The 15828-nt window shown below is 40.6% G+C and overlaps 1 protein-coding gene and 1 long non-coding RNA gene across 4 annotated transcripts in view; one reads left to right on the top strand and one right to left on the bottom strand.

Moving 5' to 3' along the window:
- Window positions 1-3314: 3314 nt before the first annotated feature.
- LOC121143874 lies at window positions 3315-15530 on the bottom strand. Its single transcript, XR_005881162.1, has 4 exons — window positions 15196-15530; window positions 14822-14928; window positions 5916-6045; window positions 3315-3701 (listed from the first exon to the last, which is right to left on the bottom strand). It is a non-coding gene; the product is annotated as an uncharacterized LOC121143874 (long non-coding RNA).
- A 4-nt stretch (window positions 15531-15534) lies between these two features.
- The window catches only part of Usp47 (ubiquitin specific peptidase 47), an 80954-nt gene continuing 80660 nt past the window's right edge, over window positions 15535-15828 (top strand). Inside the window, exon 1 of one of the 3 annotated variants that reach the window (XM_040756257.1) lies at window positions 15535-15781. In XM_040756257.1, the coding sequence (XP_040612191.1) occupies window positions 15743-15781 (39 nt within the window). In that variant the 5' untranslated portion in view covers window positions 15535-15742. The remainder of the gene's footprint in view (window positions 15782-15828) is intronic. The other 2 variants (XM_021230453.2, XM_005075670.4) reach the window with 2 other exon arrangements.

Genomic DNA, 15828 nt, shown 5'->3' with positions numbered 1-15828 from the left:
TAATTAGACCATCATATGTCTCTGACTTCTGCTGCAGGTTTGAGAGAAATGACTTTAAGGCCACAATATAATAGATAGTTGGTATTTTCTTTTTTTTTTTTTGTTTTTTGTTTTTTGTTTTTCGAGACAGGGTTTCTCTGTGATTTTGGAGGCTGTCCTGGAATTCACTTTGTAGACCAGGCTGGCCTCGAACTCACAGAGATCCGCCTGCCTCTGCCTCCCGAGTGCTGGGATTAAAGGCGTGCGCCACCAACGCCCGGCCTAGTTGGTATTTTCTTAAATGTGGATTTGTAATAGTCGTCCATATGCTTTTGTACTGTGTAATCTCTAATATCCTCTAGGCAATAAATTTCCATATATAATGAAAGGTTACAACATAGAAATAAGTTAACAGATTAACCTTTCAATTGTACTTACCAAGCCACCACCCTGTGTGTGGTACTGTAAACACCAGGAACCTAAGAGTATGAGAAGAGTTTGATCCTAGGCATTTTCCACCCAGCCAGCTACTTGGTGAACTACACAGAACTCAAGAAGCAAGACTCATTCCCTCCCTTGCTCTATCCCCAGCTGCCAAACACCACAGCATCCTATGTGTTGTTCTCATTGCAGTCCATGGACCCTGTCCTCCATAGCACAGTGCTGCCAACCCTGCCTCCAGAAGCTCATCTTTCCTTTTTCTATCCCTGTCCCATGCATGCCACAGTCTCTCTTACTCCTCTCTCCCTGACAGGCAATGTAGAGGAAACTATAAGCAAGCCAATATTTCTGGCTGGGATGAGGCTGTGTCTTCTTTAGTTAATAGGTAGGTGCTTCAAGTGCCCCAATTATCTTTTCTAAAGTATCTCTGTTTCATTTCCTTCTACTATTGCAGCTGCACATTTTTTCTCTCTTTTTGTGAGAAGTCCAAACTAAAGGGTGTGTGTGTGTTCGTGTGTGTGTTTTATTTGGGAGCAATATCTAGTCCTGTACCATAGTATATATTATGTTCCTTTGTATGTTCAATTATTCCTTTTCTTTGTGTAATGTAATTTTTATTTTAAATGTATCCTTTTTATTAATTTTACTTAAAAATCAATGTATGTTTGTATCTACCTCTATGTGGTTATGTAGATGTGAGTGCAGTGCTCTTGGAAGCAAATAGAAAGTATGAGATCCCTTGGAATTACAGATTGTTGTAAAACACCCAAAATGGATGCTAGGATGTGAACCATGAGGCCATTGCTTTGACCCCTAAAAAATTATTCTTTGGATCCAGTGAAATTGCTCAGTGGGTAAGGGAGCTTGGTGCAAGCCAGATGACCTAAGGTAGATTTCCTTGTGCCCATATGGTAGAGGCAGAAAACCAACTTTCACAAACAGTCCCAGTCTGACCACCACATGTGCACTACAGCACACATGAATGCACACACGAGTGCAGAAACACACACACACACACATACACACACACACACACACAGAAGGAAGGTTCATTTTATTTATTTATATTTTTATTTAAAGTAGAAACAAGCTTACTTCACATGTCAATCTCAATTCCCTCTCCCTCTCCTCCCCCTCTCCCCTAACCCCCCCAGCTCCTCACTCCATCTCTCCTCCACTCTCCAGAGAGGGTGAGGCCCTTCATGGGGAATCTCCAAAGTCTGTCATATCGTCCAGTGCAGGGCCTAGGCCCTCTCCCATGTGTCCAGGCTGAGAGAGCATCCCTTTGGGTGGAATGGGCTTCTGAATTCCATTCATATGCCAAGGGTAAATACTGACTTATTACCCAAGGCCCCATAGATTGCTGAGGTTTCCTCACTGATACCCACGTTCAGGAGGTCTGGATCAGTCCTATGCTGGCTTCTCAGCCATCAGTCTGGGGTCCATGAACTCCCCCTTGTTCAGGTCAGCTATCTCTGTGGGTTTCGCCAGCCCAGTCTTGACCCCTTTGCCCATTACTCCTCCCTCTCTGTAACTGGGTTCCAGGAGTTCAGTTAGTGTTTAGCTGTGGGTGTCTGCCACTGCTTCCATCAGCCACTGGATGAAGGCTCTAGGATGGCATATAAGGTAATCATCAATCTCATTATCCAGGGAGGGCATTTAAGGTAGCCTCTCCACTATTGCTTAGATTGCCAGTTGGTGTCATCCTTGTAGATCTCTGGAAATCTCATTAGTGACAGATCTCTCCTCAAACCTATAAGGGCTCCCTCTATTATGGTATCTCTCATCCTGCTCTCTTCTATTCTTCCCCCAACTCAACCTTCCTGCTCCTCCATGTCCTTATCTCCCCTCTTCTTCTCCCTCTCTTTCTCTCAGCTCCCTTTCCCCTCCCACCATGCTCCCAAATAGCTCAGGAGATCCTGTCCCATTCACTTTCTCCAGTGTACCATGCATATCTCTCTTAGAATCCTCTGGGTTTCCCAGACTCTCTGGCACTGGGATTGTAGGCTGGCACTCCCGTGTCAAGTCTAAAATCAATATATGAGTGAGTACATACCATGATTGTCTTTTTGTGACTGGGTTACGTCACTCAGGATGTTTTCTTCTTGTTCCATCCATTTATTTCCCTGTGAATTTCAAGATTCCATTGTGTTTTTTTTTCTGCTGAGTAGTACTCCATTGTGTAAATGTACCACATTTTCTCTATCCACTCTTCAGTTGAGTGGAATCTAGGTTGCTTCCAGGTTCTGGCTATTACAAATAATGCTGCTATGAACATAGTTGAACAGATGTCCTTATTGTATGAATGTGCATATTTTTGGTATATGCCTAATAGTGGAATTGCTGGATCTTGTGGTAGACAGATTGCCATTTTCCTGAGGAATCTCCATACTGATTTCCAAAGTGGCTGTACAAGTTGGCACTCCCACCAGCAGTGGAGGAGTGTCTGCCTTTCTCCACATCCTCTCTGGCATAAACTGTCATTGGTGTTTTTGGTTTTAGCCATTGTGATGGGAGTAAAATGGTATCTCAAAGTTATTTTGATTGCATTTTCCTAATGGTTAAGGATGTTGAGTACTTTCTTAAGTGTCTATTAGCCATTTCAGACTCCTCTATTGAGAATTTTCTATTTAGTTCTGTACCCCATTTTTGATTGGATTATTTGGTGTTTTGGAGACCAGCTTCTTGAGTTCTTTGTAAGTTTTGGAGATCAGCCATCTGTAAGATGTGGGGTTGATGAATATCTTTTCCCATTCTGTGGGCTACCATTTTGTCTTGTTGACTGTGTCCTTTGCCTTACAGAAAGAAACTTCTCAGTTTCAGGCGGTCCTATTTATTAATTGTTGATCTCAGTGTCTGTGCCACTGGTGTTATATTCAGGAAGCAGTCTCCCGTACCAATTTGTTCAAAGATACCTTCCACTTTTTCTTCTAAGAGGTTCAGTGTGGCTGGATTTATGTTGAGGTCTTTGATCCATTTGGACTTGAGCTTTGTACATGGAGTTACCAAGCGGTTGTGAGCCACCCAGTGTGGGTGCTGGGCTCCAAAATTCGGGATTTCTACACGAATAGCATGCATTCCTAGTGACTGAGCCATCTGTACAGTCCCAAATATTTTTCTTTAAAAATGTATTTAAACTGCTGTATGGATAGTTATTAGAAGACAGGAAACCACTTAGTCTTAATCAGAGATGATAGTAGGCTGGCCTAGTTTGTGCTGATAAAGTTGAAAAAGTGGGCTGTTCTAAGATAAGTTTAGTAGGTCAGATTGCCAAACTAAGGCTGGAAAAGAAAGTGTTAAATATGAATTTAAGACTAAAAGGTGGAAATAACTGGATAAACTCAAGAAATTCTCTATTTTAAATAGGTGACAGTAATTTTCTTTGAGGCTATGATATTCACGCAGAGACTATATAGGATTAGGGAAAGGCCTGTTTTATGTATAGATGTAACTATAGAATTCTAAGTTCTTGGAGCCTCACTTTTTATATAAAATGCAACAATTGAGAAAATATACATTCACTTTATGTATATTTACATTGAATTTTAATTTATGTCCAACATGTATTTATTATTATTATTCAAAACATGCTCTTCAGAACTATGACATTTGAGAGTAGTAGCAGAGGGTTCTAATTGCAGCTACTTATGAGGCTGAGGCAAGAGTAGGAGGCTCACATGGGTTACAGAGCAGTTGGACTGAAAAATCCCTAGCTGTCATCATTTCCTGCAGCCTTCTGGAGTCAGATTCGTTTCTGGCTCAAGAGAAGGTCTGAATATCGAGGATGGACTGTAGCCATCTGGTATTTTTGAGGAGGTGCCACTGAATCATGACGACAGCACTGGGCTAAGAATCAGGAAACAGGAGTCCCACTGCAGTTCTAGCCTGGATTCCTGGCTGCCTCCAGTTGGTTACTTGGTCTCTCTGGAATTGGCACTAGATTAAGCTCAATGTCACCATAATGTTAACTCTGATTCAAAAGTAAAATATAGACTCCCACCTAACATTACACATTCAGTCTCTTTAATCACTATGTATTAAGAAATGAGAACTCACTATGTATCAATTATTATTGTAGGTATTAGGTACATGGCAGTAAACAAGAACCTACAAAAACCCTCACGGAACTTACATACTCATGTCTGCAGTGTCTCCATTTATATTCATAACATCTTAACAAGCATTTCAAGAAAGACTTTTGTTTATTTACCATTCAACTAAGTAAACAATTTTTCTTTTCAATACTTCTCTCAAGTACTACCTTCTTTGACCAGTAAGCCTTTCCACTGAAGACTTCTGTATTTGGAGTAATAATACTTACGTGTTAATTGTATGTATATTTATATTTTTACACATGTAAAATAATTCTTATTGAGAGAATTTGTTGGTGTTAGTCATTTCTATCAGAACATTAACTCCTTGAACAAATGACCATTTAGTGCCAGCATCCTTAGCATAGCACTGGGAAGAGTAGTGGCCAATAAATACAACCTTGCCAAGTGGATCTGTACTTCTGGAACTGTATCTGAAACTCAGGGCCTCACTGACTTGTGTAGGAAAAGCCCTCACAACAAGATTCTGCCTACAGCTATCTAGCTCTTGGGCCTTGGCCAGGTTCCCTTTGCTCTGCCTGCCCTTTCCTATCTCTATGTTTCTCTCTTACCCAAGGCTCAGGCAGATTTCACCAGTAGATTTCTGAGCACAGGGGCCTCCAAAGTGATCAAGTACATCAGCCAGGTGCTCTGGCACACACCTTTAATTCCAGCACTTGAAGTCAGAAACAGGTGCATCTCTGCAGCAGGCCAGACAAGACTACATGGTGAAACTGTGTCATAAAACAAGTGACTGAGCATATCACAAGAAACATAGAAAATCCAATAAGGGGTAAGAAGATTCAAATATATATATATATATATATTTATTTATAAACCTTGTGCATGTTTATGTATATACAATATATAGATATGCCTGTATATACATGTATGCAAATAAACACATATGTATCTATGCACAGATATATATTTATATATATACATCTGGATTCATTAAAATCCATGCATGCACATACACTTAGACAAATGGGCATACATGCAAAAATATATACTTGTGTGTCTATAAATGTATTGCATATTCATATGTGTATATGTACATATGTGTGCATACTTAAATGTACAAACATACATATGCTCATATACTTATGTGTATTTGAATGCATACATATGCACATATATACACACACATATATTTACTTTTTATAAAAAAGAAGAAACATTAAGAATTGCTGGCATGGATCAACATCAGAGCGCTCACTTGGCACACCTGTCTAGTGGCCTCTTGGCATGGACTGTACCCAGGTCCCTTGAGGGAAGTAGAAAATGACTCTTCTTCAGCAAAAGAGTCACTGAGAGTTCAATGAGGTAGATTTACAGATTGCATTATCTTGTTTTACCTAGCCTGCCCTCACAAATAAGAAAGCAACTTTTAAAGATTCTTACCTGGAGAACCAATTTGGGCATAATTCCACCAGTGTCAAGGACTTATGCAGTGCTCAGTGGATGCCAGGAACTAAATGCCCATTTCTCCCAGCTCACCATCATGAACACCACACTTTGATTCCCACTTAGCCTTGAGAAAAAAATGGAAAGCTATTTAAGTTAGTGGCAGTAGTGGCAGGGCAGTGGCTGCACTGGGATTGTCTGTCATCACGCGGTGCCACAACACTCTGCTACCTGTGAACAAGGAAATCAAAAAATGGTAAGTAAATATTTCTCTTTCAGTTTACTGTTTCGCTCAGACATCTTAGGAAGCTAGGAAGTCAAAACTTGGGACATGTACTGAGTTAACAAACAAACCAATGTGTATTGACACTTTCCCCAAATACTCAACAGGTCAAATAAATTTGGAAAGTGCTTCCCAAGACATGAACAGATAGTCAACTTTCTGTGAGGGCTCAGCAATCTTATGCTCCAAAATTTTGGTTGTCATTTCTTCCTGGGAAATAAGAGTTGGTGTGGTTAACAGCTTTATGATAAAATTGCCACTTTCCACTTGCAAACAATGTTAAGAATTTCCTAAAATACTATGAAACATTTTTAAAAACTACTCAAATAACCTATTCTTATGACCAAAAAGTGCCTAAGACCTCAGCATGGCAGTGAAGACTTCGGATAATGTTTATGATCTTCTTAGGCTCTTCTAAGCAGTTCCCACCTCCAGGAATGCCTCCTCATTCATTTTACTCTTGGTCATTGCATCACACATGTGACCCAGACTGAGTCAATCACAGGTAAAAAAGCACCATTTTCTCACTAAAAAGTTCTATCGATCATTTGGGCCATGATCTGACAGATCTGTTTCCCTATTCTCAGGATTCCATGTTCACATCCACAACTATACCTTTTCATCATGGTGATCTGTTTTAGTTACAGGTAGGACTATTGTTATGTGGCCATATTAGTTATGCTATGTATGTGAAGGTTTGGCTATGAACAAGTGGAAGCCCATAGACCAGGCTCTGCTCACCAAGCTGTGAGCCCTGATACAGTCTTCCAGATTTACACATTGTCTAGTACTAAGCTAGTATGAGCTGCCTGAGAGTAGAGAACATTTTTAGTCATTAATCCCCACAGACCTTGGTGGCAGGCCTCATCAGAAAACTCTCAACAAGCTAGGCGGTGCTGGCACACATCTTAATCCCAGCACTCAGGAGCAGAGGCAGGTGGATCTCTGTGAATTCATGGCCAGCCTGATCTACAAAGCTACACAGAGAAACCTTGTCTCCAAAAATAAAAAATAAAAGAAACAAAAGAAAATCCTCAACAAATATCTGTTGAATTGAATTTTAGACACACAATTCTGACGTCATTATTTTTCATCTTCTTTATTCAATGATGCAGAAAATACCTTTACACTTAAGCCTATATCAGAATGGCCAATGCCTTAATGCCTTAGAGATACTTAGTAGGAACTGACCATAATAAATTAACTGTCTGTCTGTCTCTCTCTGTGTGTGTCTATCTCTCCCCTCCCTCCCTCTCTCCCTCCCTCCCCCCTCTCTCTAATAGTGTCTCCTGTAAGCCACACTGGCCTCAAACTCACCACATACCTGTGGATGACCTTGAACTTTTGATTCTCTTATACCTCCTAAATGGTGAGATTACAGGTGTGTGCTGCAGTGCTGGGATTCATGCATGCTTGGTAGGCACTCTGCTTAGTGAGCTCTTAAGACACTCCATATTGTCTAAGCTACTTTAAGATTAACTTTCTTTCAGAGACTGCAGAAGCCTCAGCCCTAAATAGGACATTGACATCTCACCTGCTCCCAAGGCTCAGGGTTCATCTCAGAGTAGAGCGTGCAAGAGTGCAAGAGTCAGAGGCAGTGGATAGCTATAAGGAAACACTGTGGACACAGCACACACAGCAGCTGCACGTAACAAATCAGAGCACTTGAGACAGCATGCACAACATCTGCCTTTTGACTTTACAGTGGGTTACAGTTAAAGAGATTGCCTTGAATCTCAGAAGACTGTGGACTTTTAAATTGTGTTCATACTGTGAAAGACTATGGGGACTTTTGAAGTTGAACTGAGTCCATTTTGCATTATGATATAGTCAACAGCCTATGGGGCTAGGGAGTGGAAGGTGATCAGTTTGAATGAGAATGGCTCCACAGGCTCATGTATATGAATACTTGACTTCCAATTGATGGAAATGTTTGGGAAGAATTAGGAGGTGTTAGATGATGTACGTCACTGGGATTAAGCTTTGAAGTTTCAAAAGGCTCACATGATTCCCAGTGATCGCCGTCTGCCTCATGGTTGTGGATCAGGATCTCAGCTGCATTCTCTCTCTCTCTCTCTCTCTCTCTCTCTCTCTCTCTCTCTCTCTCTCTCTCTCTCTGCCATCATAGACTCTAACCATCTGCCACATTAAACTCTTTCTTTTAAAAGCTGACTTGGTGATGTTGTTCTATCACAGCAACAGAAAAGTAACTAAGAAAGCTACCATAGAGATATTTATACTCTATGTTTATTATTGCTTTGTTCACTACAGTAAGGAAATGGAACCAATCTGGCTGTCCATCAACAGATGACTGTTGATAATAAAATTCTGGTACACAGATAAAATAGAATACTATTCAGCTCTAAATAAAAATAAAGTCACATAGCTTTCAGGAAAATGGTTAGACTTAGAATGTAAGTGAGGTCACACGATCTCAGAAAAAAAGATACCAATGTCCTTCCTCACAGGATGTTCCTAATCTATTGTATATAATATATACACAAATATACATGTGAATGTAGTATAACATGTAGAGAGGATAACAAGAAAAGGTAAATACTAGGTGATAAGGAATGACAGAATGCAAGTAAAAGACACACAAGTCATGAGAGAAGGCATAAAGCTAGTTATTATTCTACTTTTAACTCTGTTGTGGACTGTGTGTGTTATATAAGCACATAAAAATATAATTTAAAATGATAGTACAGAATCCACTGTGAAGTCACAGCTCCAGAATGGCTGCTCTAACTTTCCCAAAGTCCTTTGCAAAGTGGAAACTTAGGTTAATCCTGCTGTGTGATGTTTTTTATTTGTAAGTTCTTTACAATAAAGTTTAATTACGAAAAAAGTAAAGAAAAATAAAACTAGTAAAAAAAACACAGCCTAAGTTTCACTTACTGTATTTTTATCTTTGCAAGAATCCTTATGTGTGTAGTGCTAAATGCATAATAAGATTTTTTCCCCCGAGACTGGGTATCACTGTGTTACAGTCCTGGCTGTACTAGAACTCATTCTGTAGACCAGGCTGGCCTTGAATTTACTGAGATCTGCCTGCCTCTGCCTCCAAAGTGCTGGGATTAAAGGCACCACCACCACTCAGCGTATAGTCAACATTAAAGCACCTGTAATTGAATCAAATGAGACATCTTGGGATTTATAATCCTTCATAGACAACAGTGCAATAGAAACAGGAGGACCTCCACAAATGTTCACAAATGGTGGTGATGGTTGAGGTTCAGAGGCACTCTCTATCTACAGCTTAGAAACTGATATGATAAAGTTTCTGGAATGACATAATTTTCTGTGCATATATAAAATTCTATCAATGGCTAGCATCTAAACATTAATTTTAATTTTGTCATCAAGAAACTTTATATAAATTGATATTTATTTACTCACTTGTATTATTCTGTGAAATACAATGACTTGTATTGTTTTGTGAAAGACCAAAACACACATTCCATAAAGCAAAGAAAGGGGGAAAAAAGAGAGAGAGAGAATGGTAACTAACAATTGTTTTTTTTGTTTTGTTTTTGTAAGGAAAACTTTCACTTTTAAGGAAATTGATAATCTTCTAGGACGACCACAAGAATTAAGTAACTATAGTTATAAAGACTAAGGATAGCCGGGCGTTGGTGGCTCACGCCTTTAATCCCAGCACTTGGGAGGCTGAGACAGGCGGATCTCTGTGAGTTCGAGGTCAGCCTGGTCTCCTTAGTGAGTTCCAGGATAGCCTCCAAAGCCACGGGGAAACCCTGTCTTGTAAAACTAAAAACAAAACAAAACAAAACAAAACAAAAGACTAAGGATAAATGGGTCATTTTATCTGGTAAAAATCAAACATGTAAAAAACCATTTGAACTTTTAAAACATAAAGCTTCAAAGCCTATTAGCTGACATCTTCAAAAGAAGGCCCAGAGACTAACAATCACCCAGCTTGCTAAGCTGGAAATGTGACAAAGGGCAGAGTGGGGTAAGGGGTGGGAAAGAGGAAAGGAGAGAGGGAAAAAGAGAGAGAGAGAGAGATCCTGTTTTCCCACATGTGTTTTAAATCTGAAGTTAAAAGTGCTGCTTTGTTTTTATTTGCATTTCATTGAATTATAGTAAAGGGGACCATTTTTTCAGATGTTTATTGATGATTCGTAGTTAGTTCATCTTTTTTTTTAAGATTTATTTATTTATTATGTATACAGTGTTCTGCCTGCATGCCAGAAGAGGGTTCCAGACCTCATTACAGATGGTTGTGAGGCACCATGTGGTTGCTGGGAATTGAACTCAGGACCTCTGGAAGAGCAGCCAGTGCTCTTAACCTCTGAGCCATCTCTCCAGCCTTAATTAGTTCCTCTTTTTTTTTTTTTTTTTTTTTTTTTTTTTGGTTTTTCGAGACAGGGTTTCTCTGTGGCTTTGGATGCTGTCCTGGAACTCACTTTGTAGACCAGGCTGGCCTCGAACTCACAGAGATCCGCCTGCCTCTGCCTCCCAAGTGCTGGGATTAAAGGCGTGAGCCACCACCGCCCGGCAATTAGTTCATCTTTAATAAAACATTTTAAACATTTTCACTGAGCTATTCATAGTCTCCATATTAATTTATAAGAACTTTTATATAAAAAATTTACCATTTGTTATTGTTGTTACAAATTTTAAACTGGTATTTTGTTTTTTTATATTCATATCTTTCTACATGTAAGTTAAAATTTCAATTCTAATAATTTAATTTTATTATAATGAATATTAAATTAATATCATTATTAATATTATACATTATGGCATATTATATAACATATGATAAATGCTATAATAAATAATATAATTTTAATAAACCTTATTTTCTTTTTCCTTGTTTCCTTTTTTGTTCAAATATTATTATAAAATAGTCATCTTTTATGAGGATTACCTGTAATCCTCAGAATGCTACAAAGTATTATACATCCTCAAGCAATACTGAGATCTCTTCATATGCCAAACTTATAACCATTATTCTATCACTAAGATCTTACGAAATCATTTCAGAAAGATTAGCACCCTGCACTGGGCAGTGGTGATGCACGTCTTTTTAATCCTAGCACTTGGGAGGCAGAGGCAGGTGGATCTCTGTAGTTCGAGGTTAGTCTGGTCTACAAAGGGAGGTCTAAGACAACTAGGACTGTTAGACAGAGTAAACCTTGTCTCGGAAAAAAGAAAAACAAACAAACAAAAAAAGATTAGCACCATGCCACCAACTTTATTGGATGCCTCCGTATTCTTTAACCTTGAAATCCAAGTGCTGTCCCACATAGAATGCTTTAATTATTTTCATGGACAAAGCATAAGTACAAAATAGTCAACAACATGACACAAAGAAAAGTACAGCTGTTGGGTAATCAAAAATATTTTCTTTCTAGCTAAGTGACTAATCAATTAATTCAACAAGCACCTAAGTCAGTGGTTCTCAACCTGTGGTCTCAACCCCTTTGGGGTATCGTAAAATGTATATCAGATGTCCTACATATCAGACATTTACATTACAATTCATAACAGCAGCAAAACTACAATTATGAAATAGCAATTAAAAATAATTTATGGTTGCAGGTTACCACAATATGAGGAACTGTATTACAGGGTGGCAGCATTAGGAAAGTTGAGATTCACTGCTCTAAGACTAGCTACTCTACAATATTTAGTTCATAGATCAATATTAGTATTTCACTGTTTTTGAGTAAAATGTATGCACTCTGCAATGTGGATAATAATTCAGGAGGTACTTCCCTTTATTGCTTCTTGGTATATTGGAATTTATTCCAGTGTATATGAACTACTCATTGTGATGGCTAGTTTATGTCAACTTGACACAAGCTAGAGTCATCTGAAATGAGGGAACTTCATTGAGAAAATGACTCCATAACATCAGGCTGTAAGACACTTTCTTAATTAGTAATAGATGGGAGAGGACCCAGCCCATTGTGGGTTGTGCTATCCCGGGGCTGGTGGTCCTGGTTCTGTAAGAAGGCAGGTTGAGTAAGCCATGAAAGCAAGCCAGTAAGCATCACCCCTCCAGGGGCTCTGTATCAGTCCCTGCTTCAGGGTTCCTGACCGGTTTCAGCTTTTGCTCAGGCTTCCTTCAGTGAAGAACTACAATGTAGATGTGGAAGTGTAAGCCAAATTTAAAAAAAAGAAAAGAAAATCCTTTCCTCCCCAAGTTGCTTTTGGTGATGATGTTTTGTATGAGGAGTTTCTTTTCTGTTGCCAGCCCCAAATAATGACATGGAGACTTATTATTAATAATGAAATCTAGGCCTTAGCTTAGGTTTGTCCTGTTAGTTCTTACAATTTAAATTAACCCATTTATATTAATCTATGTTTTGTCTCATTTTTTTAACCTTTCCCTCACCTTGTACCTCCTATTTCCTCTTTGTCTACTGACAACTCTGTCCTTCTTCCTTGAGTTCTCTGTCCCCAGATTTCCCATCTAACCTCTTTCTAGCTATTGGCCATTCAGCTTTTTATTATACCAGCTACAGCAACACATTTTCACATAGTGTACAAATACCCCACAGCAGTGTGTCTCCAACTAAGAAACTCGTTACATTATTTTATTAAATCAACCAAGATGAAAGAATACAGAAATTATTTCAAGAAAGAGGTCATAAGTTGGTCATGTAAGCATGAATGAAATAGAGGGCTATGTAGCTGGCACCTCACTTCTAGCATGGCTTCTACAGAAGCCAGCTCAGTAAAGTAACAGGAGTGGCATGCTTGAAACAGATCTGTCATTTGGTCCCAAATGATGTATGCACTAGCCAAGGAGACTATGGGGAGACATGTTGAATTATTTGCTTTTAGAACAAATTTATAGAGGCATCAACATTTCAGTAGTCAAGAGAATGTTCTTGTTGGTTAGTAGTTTTAGTTTTTGTTTTTTGAGACCAGATTTCTCTGTGTAAGCCCAGTTGTCATGGAACTAACTCTCTCTCTCTCTCTCTCTCTCTCTCTCTCTCTCTCTCTCTCTCTCTCTCTCTCTCCCTCCCTCCCTCCCTCCCTCCCTCCCTCCCTCCCTCCCTCCCTCCCTCCCTCCCTCTCCCTCCCCCTGCAGACCAGGTTGTCAAAGAGTATCTTAATGCAGTATTTCTTTCTTTTTTTCTTTTTTTTTTCTTTTTTTTTTTTTTTGGTTTTTCGAGACAAGGTTTCTCTGTGACTTTGGAGGCTGTCCTGGAACTCACTCTGTAGACCAGGCTGGCCTCAAACTCACAGAGATCCACCTGCCTCTGCCTCCAGTGCTGGGATTAAAGGCGTGAGCCACCAACGCCCGGCTTAATGCAGTATTTCTTAAAACCCCAAGATGAATGAATGTTTCAAAAGTTTAAATTTAGGGGGTAAAGAGATGGGTCAGTGGTTAAGAGCACTCACTACTCTTGCAGAAGACCCTAGTGACTCACAAGTGTTCATAATACTAATTCCAGAGGGTCCAGTACCTCTTCCAACCTCTGCAAGCTGCACAAAGGTGGTGACCATACACTCAGAAACACATAAAATAAAACATAGTATTTAAAAAATTTTTACACACTCATCCCAAACTCATTATATGTACACTTAAACATTAAGACAGATTTTTTCCAATCTTTTAAGAAACCTGAGCAATATATTTGATATATTTTTAGCCTACCTGGATTTTTTGTTTTTAATTTTGTTGCATGTTTTGGGAGGAGGTATTTGCCTATTTTGGAAGAAGGTACTTGACAATGAATCCACAGCTCCCTGAATGCTAGGAAAGTTCTTTACCAGTGAGCTATGGCCACAGCCCAAGCCTGTTAAAACATAAAAATTCTGGTTGACATTAGGAAAGATGGGAAACTAGTAACAACTTCAACAAACCCCTTTGTATGGCTGGAGGATAGAGCAAATAAAAATGAATATTGTATTAGTAAGAGGAGTTGAAAATGTACTTCTTCCATTTACGATCAAAATCTTTGTGCAGTACCTTTTGCAGCTTGTGACAGCTATTAAAACCAACTACAGAAATAACCTGAACATCGAATCAGATATTTTAATAAGTTTATCTTAAATAATTAAAGCTTTTTTTTTTTTTTTTTTGGTTTTACAAGACAGGGTTTCTCTGTATTGTTTTGGAGGCTGTCGGACCAGCCCAGCCTTGAACTCACAGAGATCCGCTGGGATTAAAGGCGTGTGCCACCACCGCCAGGCTAGAATTAAAGCTTTTAAAACTAATGAAATCTAGTCAGTCATAGTGAGTTCACTAAGTATTTTCAGTGGAGTTAAAGGATTTTTTATACCATTTCTATTTAAAAACTCATTTATTTTAAATGTCTTTGCTATACTTTTTTACATTTTAGACATCTTACAGTGCCATAATTATCAGAATTTTAATAAAGTTTACATGATGTATGGAGAACTTTTCAGGAAGTGGGGTACAATAGAAACAAGTTTGGAGAGCCAAGAACACAGGTAAGGGAGTTGGTGCTGTGGGTGTTGGTAACATGGCAGGATGAAATTAGCCCAGCAGGCTGTAAAATCATGAGTTTGCTGGAAGTCTTCATGAAGGACGCCTCGCTGGGTTTTCATAATGGAAGGAGTGGGATTAAGGAAAATGACTAACGCGAAATTTGTTTAACACATTGGTACTTACTGTCAGAAGGCATTAAAATTCTCAAAAAAAAAGCATGTTTAAGAGAACAGCACAGGTTGAAGCCCATTTCAGCTCTGCTGTCAGACAGAGGCTCCCTCAGACCGGCCCTGTAGGATGATGACAGCAAGTTAGCCAGAAGGGTGCCGAGGGGAGCACCTCTCAGTGTGATGACTCCTCTTTAGGGGACTTCAGGGGCTACTGACAGGCGCCCTAAGGAGAGCGGGGCAGTAGGAGCTGAGTGACTGGGGGCCAAGAAAACAGTCCTGACAAGGAGGGCTGGAGCCCTGAGGGATAAGACCAGAAAGGTGACTTCTCTACGAGGCGCGTAGCCTACCAATAAGAGGTCAAAGGTACCCGACGAGGGGCTGCAGTACCCGCGTTTGGGAAGAGGAAGTGTCGGACTCTCGGGTCGGAAAGGGGACTTTGAACCGGAGCCTGTCCACGACTCTGGGGCCTGGTCCCTCCATCTGCCAACAGAGGGAGCCGGAGAATGGAAGGCCCGGACTCCGGTTATAAAAAGTGTTTGCACTGGCCCTCAACCAGCGTTGCGTACCCTAGGGCCGAGAGAGAGAGAGAGAGAGAGAGGTGAGAAGATTCCCAGCTCCCGACGGCCACCCGCGCACCTCAGGCGCCAGGCGCCCGGCTGCGCGCCCACCGCGCCGAATTCTCGCGAGAGCGGCAGCCGCCATTTTTCCATTGATTGCCGCGGGCCGGGGGAGGGGCGGCGGCGGCGGCGGCGGCGCCCTGGGTCGGTGTCTGCGCGCTGGTGTCTAAGGCCTGAGCTGAGGCCTCCGCGGTTGCCGGAGCTCAGGCGGCTGGGAGGATGACTGCCGCTGCCATTCTCTCCTGAGACACAGAGCCGCCGCCACCTCCACCCGTCCCCCGCAGGCAGGGCGGAGACGAGCGGTCGGAGTCTGAGCGATGGTGCCCGGCGAGGAGAACCAACTGGTCCCGAAGGAGGTGAGGGGCCGGCGGGCCAGTAGGCCCGAAGCCTGCGGACCTCACGG

Source organism: Mesocricetus auratus, unplaced genomic scaffold (genome assembly GCF_017639785.1).
Source record: "Mesocricetus auratus isolate SY011 unplaced genomic scaffold, BCM_Maur_2.0 Super-Scaffold_4256, whole genome shotgun sequence".
In the NCBI taxonomy this organism is placed as follows: domain Eukaryota; kingdom Metazoa; phylum Chordata; class Mammalia; order Rodentia; family Cricetidae; genus Mesocricetus; species Mesocricetus auratus.
The sequence above is the reverse complement of the archived record's forward strand: the minus strand, read 5'-3'. Positions and strand labels throughout refer to the sequence as shown.